The 9,126-nt window shown below is 38.7% G+C and overlaps 1 protein-coding gene across 1 annotated transcript in view; it reads left to right on the top strand.

The window, feature by feature from the left end:
* Positions 1 to 6,707, top strand: part of pcxa (pyruvate carboxylase a) — a 161,294-nt gene extending 154,587 nt beyond the window's left edge. Inside the window, exons 19-21 of the mRNA XM_053478152.1 lie at positions 1,327 to 1,575; positions 1,662 to 1,802; positions 3,203 to 6,707. Of these exons, the coding sequence (XP_053334127.1) occupies positions 1,327 to 1,575; positions 1,662 to 1,802; positions 3,203 to 3,454 (642 nt within the window). The 3' untranslated portion in view covers positions 3,455 to 6,707. The remainder of the gene's footprint in view (positions 1 to 1,326; positions 1,576 to 1,661; positions 1,803 to 3,202) is intronic.
* Positions 6,708 to 9,126: the final 2,419 nt, after the last annotated feature.

The raw sequence follows: 9,126 nt of genomic DNA on the forward strand, positions 1-9,126 counted from the left end.
CTTTACAAAAATAGAGATGGATCTTAACATTTAACTTACAAATAATTTGAAGCACTCAGTGATGATCTTCATGTTTAATATTCAAATTTTTTTATATTAAAAAAAAAAAATTTACACGCGCACCAATAAAAATTCCATGTACTGGTGCTTGGATCCTTATCAGCCATGACAGTAATGCAGCATGGTCCTGGGTTTTATAATGAGCAGGGATGCGTTTCACTGTTTACAAGTCGCCAAGGAATTAATTACAGTACTTCGCCGGAGCGTTTCGATGCATTATTCGAGTTTATAAAAATGCTTTCAGGGCTTTGTTACTAAATTACAAAGAATCGTTAAGACGTTCATAAAGTTTTATGAGCACAGGCCGAACAGAACGTGGTAGAAAAGTTTATTTATGCTCTGTAGAGGTGCTTTATCAAGTTAGGAAACTATGATGGTGTTTAGAGTGGGCCTGTCTGATTCACACTGCCTAATGTGCCAAATTTCATGCGTAGATGACTTCATCTCTCCATCTCAGTCACTTGCTTTGTCTCCCCCCCCACTTCAAATAAAATTGTTCTGTTTATAGCCGTCTTTTGCGTCTTGTTCTTGTCAGCAAGAAGCTCAGAAAAAGCTCATCCTCCCCGTTTGCCATTCATGCCCCAATTACAGACGGCCTCTTTTGTGCAAGATCAATTGTTTCCCAGACAAATGTGTGTCCCTGAAGCTTTATGCACGGACCATGCTGCAGTTCGGCTTATTTATTGCGCATGCTGGTTGAAAATAAATAGGGCATCTGCTTAGCATGTGTTGTGGATAAGTACATGCGTACTTTTTTGCATCGCCTCAGTTTGATCATTAGGATGTAAATTGAATGTTGTGAAATTATCCATGCGCAGCTTTTATCTGTGTTTGCCCACGGTGATGAAGACGTGTTTTATTTCACCCCACAGCACGTTTCAAGGCAGTAAGGCATAGGCGAAAGCCACATCAAATATTAAAGTTTCATTTACGCTCGTAACTGCTATCACTCAAAGCACGTCCTTATGGAGTGCTATCCAGCTGATTCGTCCAGCCCCCCTAAATGGAGGCAAATGGAAAGGAAAAGCAGGGAGGATTAATTGGGCTGCCTGTAATGATCATATATAAATATTCCTACAGTTTTGAGCTGGCTCTGGGGGATTATAAGCACTCCAGACATATGTGCAAATGAGTCCTGTATGCATGAGTGGAAAGCTTACAGTCTCTCCAAGGAAAGCTTTAATCTACATTACAGAAATATACCAGCGATGCCGTTAATCCTTGTCGGGTTCTCTGGAGTCGTGTAACGGATGTGATTTTGTGCAGGTGCTGAAATCGCTGCCTCGTGTAGAGGGTCGTCCAGGTGCATCGCTCACGCCCATGGACTTCGAGGCCATGGAGAAGCAGCTGCGCGAGACACATGGTGATGACATCACGCCCGAGGACGTCATGTCTGCAGCCATGTACCCCAAAGTGTTCCAGGAGTTCAAGGACTTCACCAACACCTTCGGACCTGTCGACTGCCTCAACACGCGTCTCTTCCTGGATGGACCAAAGATCGCAGAGGAGTTTGAGGTGCCCTTTTGTTCACTATTCTGTGCAACATTACACACGTCTTAATGCACATGCTAAAGTTTGTCTCCTTTGGAAAATTCATTCAGGTCGAACTGGAGAGAGGGAAGACGCTCCATATTAAAGCTCTGGCACTGGGGGATCTCAATAAGGCCGGTCAGAGAGAGGTGTTCTTCGAACTCAACGGTCAGCTGAGGTCTGTCCTGGTCAAAGACACCGTCGCCCTGAAGGTATAAACAGCGATAGATTTATCCTTGAATAGATATGTTTGCATTTTGACATTACTTGGCATCTTTTCGGCCAAAACATGGTATTGGTGCTAAAAAGGGTCACCCAATGAAAATAAAAATGAATTTTTAGATAGAATCATTCACAGTAACACCACTTTACATAATACTTAACGCGTCTTTTCTTCCGATCTATGCTTGTTTTTTGTAAATATGCACACATTTTATATTTTTACTAGATAATCACATTTGCTAAATACAATTTCATGCCCTTTTATGTAGTGTCTAACTTTTTTGTGAATTCAGATCATTCAATGATCTTAACTGTCATTCAGATGAAAATCAGCCCATTCAGACTTCATGTGAAAAGATGGTGTATTATTCTAAAATACAGAATTGTTAAGATATTGCAATATGAATTGGACATGGTTACGGACACTACAGATTTTTTGCCTTTTAAACTTTTGCCAATTTAAGCAACAATTTTTACAGGTCATGTGCATCTAGAAGCTTACACCAATTTTATATCAAGAATAATTTGAATTTTAAATCATTATAGCTTGAAGCAGGACAGTATAACACTAAAAAAAAAGAAGCCATTTTGTGTGCTTGTACTGTATAAATCATCTCTCCAGAAAAGCTGAAATTTTTAGCCTAGCAAGATTGGTCACTTTCATGTTGCATAAACTTTTGAAGTAGCTTATTTGGCACACACACTTTCTGTATTATATGTATGGCATAAAATAAAATGAGCACCAATACTGTGTTTTGGCTGTTTATATGAATTTTTAAAAATTTATTTAATAGAAACGTTTCCTTACCTCTGAAGGTCTGGATAAGCAACTTGCATACCTGAATACATTGCATACTTATCTTAATCATGAAAGGTTTAATCATGCATGAATAGTTGATGCTATGAATAAGATGGATTGAAGTGTCAGTATTTGGTATTTCTTATTAAAAGCTTCACATTACCACTTGGATGAAAATAGACGTGTGCGGATGACTGTTTTTCAGCCCCGCTCCTACTCCCACAGATCACACTTGCTCACCACGTTATTTACCCACAAGCGACATTTTGACGTAGACTTTCGCCACGTATGTAAATACAAACTTAATTGCCCAGTTTCCTAAAATTAAAACAGTCATTTAAACCACCAAGACTCGTGCCTTATGTTTTTTTTTTTTTTTTTTTTTAAACATTTAAGTAAATATGGTTGTATCTCACACACACACCAGGGCTCAGTTCATCGTCAAGTCCAGTAAAAACAGACAAAACTACAGACCGGCATCTAATAACTCCTGGCTTTTTCCTTTATCAGTTGCAATATGTCCTTTTCTTGATGCCTTTTCCTGTCCTTTAAAGACTGGCTAAGTCTAACCACCACTGTGTGCTCCTCCAGGAAATGCACTTCCACCCGAAGGCACTTAAAGACGTCCGGGGTCAGGTGGGAGCGCCCATGCCTGGGAAAGTGGTTGAGGTCAAGGTCAAGGAGGGCCAGAAGGTGGAGAAAGGCCAGCCTCTGTGCGTCCTCAGCGCTATGAAAATGGAGACGGTGGTGAACTCGCCGCTTTCCGGCACCGTGGCGAAAGTCTACGTCAAAGTCGACAGCAGCCTGGAAGGCGATGACCTCATCCTGGAGATCACAGAGTAAACCGAGCAGCGCCATAAGACATCCTTGGAAATTTCCTTTCAGCTCCTTCATGTGTGGGGTTATACACAAGCACAAAAATAAAAATTAGTAAATAAAAATACACACTAAACAGAACAGTGCACACACATTTTAAAGCTAACTGGAGGTATGCATGGATTTTAGAACTGACAGGAGGCGGGGGGGTTTCAATATTTAGTCTTAATATTATGTACACGTAGTTATTGCCTAATGTTTCTGGAATTAGTGTTTGTGCACTGGGTGCGGAAGAGTTCTTGTTTTTCTGTCATCTCGATCTATTTTACATAATCACCTGTCATGTGTAATCACGAGAGCTAATGATCCATGAGCTGGAAACTAGTGTTACATTAACATTGGGTGTCTCTGTTAATGTTGATGTCATTATGTCTGCTGAAATAGGATTGTGGCGGTAAAGGAATGATGTTTAATTAAGTAAAAAAAAAAAAAAAAGCAATAAATCAAAAGGGTATACTCATAAGTAGACTCATTTGCACAGAAATTATATATGTAAAGAAATAAAAATAGGATCTCATTTCTTTTAGCGTAACATTTTGGGTGTTGCCTTTAATCCTGGATAAACCAAAAGGGGAAAAAAAATGCCCATGTAGCTTTGCTTTCTGATGTTTCATGTTCAACCGAAATAATTTCGGACTTATTGGTCCTAACGCACTTCTGATCGCTGACAAAATATTAATCTATAAGCGTAAAATAATGTCAAGGTAAATATGATGTATGTCCTTGTTAGCACTGTGAGCCTGAGATCTCTGCTGTGGTTTTACCCAGAATGCATTAGTCAGAGCTAAAGAGTTGGCTGGCCGGCGATGCGTTCTTGGCTGAATTTCAATCATCACAACAAGCCTTGATGATGAGATGAGGTCCCATGAAACCCCGGAGTCTCGGAGCTCATGCAGAATGCAGAGTTGGCGCTAACGTCGCTCCCCGATGCTGATCTGAATTTATTGTTCCGATAATTTGCCCCTGAATGTGAACATCACACCAGTCTTGTTACATTCCTCTTGGGTTCGGGCGCACCATGTTTTGGCCTGCAAAGCTACCTACCCGTCTTAGCCTTTCTTTTCTTTTGTCGCTCACTACAGCACTGCCACTGGAGGTTTCTCATTTGAAGTGTTATCTTTTGTAGCCGGGAATCAAATGTGAGGTTTTGCAAGAGCCGTCTGTGGAGAGCACTCAACACCGGGCGTTCGTACACTCGAACAGTTGCGAATCGGTAATCCATTAGGCAACACCTGGAGTGCCGGAGCTTCGGCGGTGGAGTACTGTTAAATCAGGAACTGGCGTTTGATCACTCTCGCTGTCTTTTAACCTCGTAACATTAACATCTCAACACAGCTGAAGAGGTCTGGTGTAACCTTGTTAACCATGCTAATTTATAGTCTAAAGACACTACTCGCGAGCTGCAACTATAAAATGAGGATAATGTCTTCGTTCCATAAAAAAAAAAAATAGATGGAATGGCTGCTAAAGAAATCTTCAACTTAATGTCCCTCGACAGCATAAAGTATTTGTGCAATATTTACAGAGCAGAAAAAAAATGTAATGCGTTTCCCAGCGCTGAGAAATCAACATCAAAACTTATTTACTGACGGCTCCACAATAAAGAGAGTCTTAAGGGCAGTTAAATTCTATTAGACGATTTTAGGAGCGAAAACTGCAACCATTAAATCAGCAATAAAGGTGCAATTATGAGACTGATATGAATAGTCCTGCCGAAGCTGTCCATATGCAGACTTGTATAGATGACAAACATTTGTGCTACACCATACGAAGCGGCTTTGTTTTCTTTTCATTTCCTGAGGATTTGTGGGATCAGTGATCAGTCTGGAGGAAAGTAAAGACTAGCTGTAGCAGAAAAATTCAGTCCTTTTTTTTTTTTTTTTTTTCTCATTTGAGTAGTGTGACTCCTATTTGGTCAAAGATGTAGGCCAGGTTTTCCGTCAACGCGGTAGCACGATGGTTAGCGTTAAAACCTGAGCTCCACGGTCCCCACTTCAATCCAGATCTCCAGTTACTCACTTTATCGAGTTCCACATACACTAATGTTCATATGGGTTTTCTCTGGGTTCACTGGTTTCCTCCGACCTCCCAAGATCATGTTATGGTATGAGCATTCTGTCCTGCCCCCTTTATTGAGCGTGTATTCCAACCTTTACAATGGTTTCCAGGGAGAGTCTCTGGATCCTACGACCCTGACAACACTAAAGTGCTAAAAGATGAACAGCTTGACCGTACCTTAGACTTCCATAGTTAGTGGTTATTTCTCATTACGCTGAAAAAAAACATTGAAATGTTTAGTCTGTTTGTCCTACAATCACTTTAAAGGCAAAATGTGTTCACATGCACGCTTATATAATTAAACTGTCCAATTTTAGTGGCAGAAGAGTACTCAAGTCAGCCTGACCCGATCTGGCTCTTATCCACTGACCTGTTTGATGTGAACAAAAAGTTCTTGATCTCTATGTACGTTTATGTACACCGTCCTGCTGTCACGTGAAAAAATGTGATTCAGATAATGTGTGAATTTTTATTGATTAACATTTGGGTGAAGATTTCTTCTCCTACAGTAGCTGCACAGTACTGGATCAGCCACTACCTCAGTGCCCTTTCTCAACCATTAACCCTGTTTACTAGTCATTCTGACATTTTATACTGTCTTACATGTACTACATTACAGTATGCACACTTTAATATTCCTGAGGCGAGGAAAGGCTTCTTTATACGTTTGAGAAAATCTCGTCATCTCTGGTCTTCTCGATCTCAGGACTAGCCACTTACGATTGGTCCCCGTTGTAACATTAACTGATGCGCTTTTTTTTTTCTTTCTTTTTTTCCCCCCTAACTACAGTAGGTGCAATGCAGCTAAACTTAATGCGATGTTTAACTGAATATTTAATGAGTTTTCCTAAGTGATTACTGTTTACTACTTGGTTTATGAGGGTTTTGCAACTGTAAAAATGGAACAATGTTTAAATTTTCTGCACTTATTTTAAGTTGAAATTGAGTACATCATGTTAAATAATAAATATTGGAATTTTTGCTAGAATGACATCAAATACGTTTTACAGGCTTGTTGGAAATAACAGATTTTGTAGTGTTTATCTTGAAGTGCATTGATTTTTCCATCCATGTGTTACGTTAATGATGTATAAGAGTTTATGCAGATACTAATTCACTGTAACCTTTTGGTTCATCTTGGAGACATAAAAATAATTAACAAAAGACTGAGTGTTTCTTCCTTTTTTGGGGGGGAGTTAAATGTACATAAAGTGGGATACCCTAGCCCGAGACCATGACTGAAAATGCTTCTGTTCTGTATTCTGACTTTAGAATCGTAAGTTGAATTCTTAAAGATTTGTTTTTGTTTTTTTACATTTGAAGTTAGAATTTGGTTCATCACTTTTGATTTAATAAGTGTACACTTTAGCTGGTTTGGACTCCACAAGTTTCTGTTGGCTCAAATCTTTTATTTTAAGTCTTTTTTTTTTTTTTTACTTCCTTATCTCTTCTGTCGAAGCGCACGTTAAAATGACAAATTTAAGCTAACATTACAAAAAAAGTGCAGACTAGCAAGTGTTCAGGATGAGAGCTGTGTAACTGAATTGATTTAGCAATTTATACAATCTTTTTGTAGATCGACTAATCAATTCACGCGTGTTTAGGTAACCCTACCATCTTTAAATTTGAACTTCTAAAAAAATATACCACAGCTTTTGCTGAAGATGCATATCAAAAGAATTTACAAATACTCTTGTTTCATAAGATTATTGCTGTTGCTTCTTGAGTTTATGGGCACTTGGTGCAATACTGCCACCTTCTGGTCTGGAGGAGAAAATTGTCAGGAAATCACTTTCAGCAATGTGTAATTTTTTTTCCTGATATTTTTTTCTCCAGAATTACTTTATAGAGACAAAGCTTAAACAAAAACACATTACACAGTATTTTAATTTAAAAAAAAAAACGTTTTGCAAGATTATTGATCCTTTTAAGTTTATAGGCAGTTGGTGCTTGCTACTGTATGCTGCCACCCACTGGACTGGAGTGTGAAGAAGAAAATTGTCAGGAAAACACTTTCAGCAATATGTATAATTTTTGAGAAAAATGTCTGGATAAAATTATTTTTATAATTATTATTATAAAGGACAAAGTTTAAACAAAAACACATTATACATATTTTAATGACAATACACTGCTGCTTGTTTTACGTTTATGGGCAGTTGTTGCAATCCTGCCACCTACTGGACTGGAGTGGGGAGAAAATTGTCAGGCCAAAAAAAAAATCGCTTTGTATGAAACAAAGTTTAAACAATTAAAAACATGTTACACAGCAATTTAATGAAATATACACACCAAAAGCACTTTTGAAAGGTTTGACCAAATACTCCCGTTTTGTAAGATTGTGAAAAAAAGTTATAGTCTACCTTTGATGTGGCACTGGTAGGTGTTTCGTCTGCCATGCGGAAGGCCCGGGTTTGATTCCCAACGCTGTAGCGACCCCTTGCCAGGAGCAGCCGAAAAACCAACAACAACATTAGTGAGACTTGAACGCCACTGTTGTGTATAAATGGTATCTGGAGTATACCCGAGATATGAATATTTGATATCTATCATGGATGAGAGGAAGGAAAAAAGCAGGCTATTTGTAAAAATGAAACACATTAACGATGCTGCAGATGCAATAAGTGGGTTTTATTACTGCTTCAACGATCAGTGGCCTTGCGGTCACTTGATCTGTAACGGCTGACGAAGATTATTGATCGACTCCCTACCTGGTAGTCCCTTTTTCAAGTGAGGAAACTCAAAGTGTGAGCGAATAAGAGAGAAAGACAGCATGAGAGATCATGGCATGAATCACCAATCAAAGTATATTAGCATTGGTAACATAAAAACATCAAAATGCAGTGTGTGTGTGAATCAGAACGAGGCACTTCTACTCAATTAGACTTCCTTTATGATTGCCAGAAATGACTGAAATGATGCATCCACAAGCACAGGATGACAGGAAGCGTGGGGTATAGTTAGAAATGATGGATGGCTTCTCCTGTCACGGAATACCTGTGAGGGTAGGGCTGGGAAGCGAATGCAGCTTTGAACTCAGGAACCTGTTATTTTTATATTTTTCCTTCTCTCTCTCTCTATTGTACAGAAGCTCCAGAGCAAACACATGAAGCTATTAAAAAAGCGGTGCACTTCAGATATATACGAAAGGTCGTTTTAGAGGTGTTTGCACTGATTTAGTTTTCTCTATATAAATTAAATATCAGTTTTGTTTGGGAAGATAGCAGGGCAAGGGTTTAAAAAAAAAGAAGAAGAAATGTACACATGGCTAGTAAAATGAAGAGCAGGTGAAGTTAATGATCTGACCAAACACGAATACATAAATGAATAATTTTAGTGCAATTACATGATTGGAGTGCCATTTAACAAAATAATAAGTTCATTTTTTAAAATAGTTTTTAAAATGCAATGTAAGAAACAGTGCATCTTACATGCGTAACAGGTGCAATTTATAGGATAGAATTTGTAAATGCACAAAATTTCACTCACATCCACACTAATAGAAACCAATATTAAGGATGTTCAAATGGTTTACTGACCTTGGTGTAGTGGTTAGCACTGTCGCCTTGCACCTCCAGGGT

This window comes from Clarias gariepinus, chromosome 19 (genome assembly GCF_024256425.1).
Source record: "Clarias gariepinus isolate MV-2021 ecotype Netherlands chromosome 19, CGAR_prim_01v2, whole genome shotgun sequence".
Classification (NCBI taxonomy): domain Eukaryota; kingdom Metazoa; phylum Chordata; class Actinopteri; order Siluriformes; family Clariidae; genus Clarias; species Clarias gariepinus.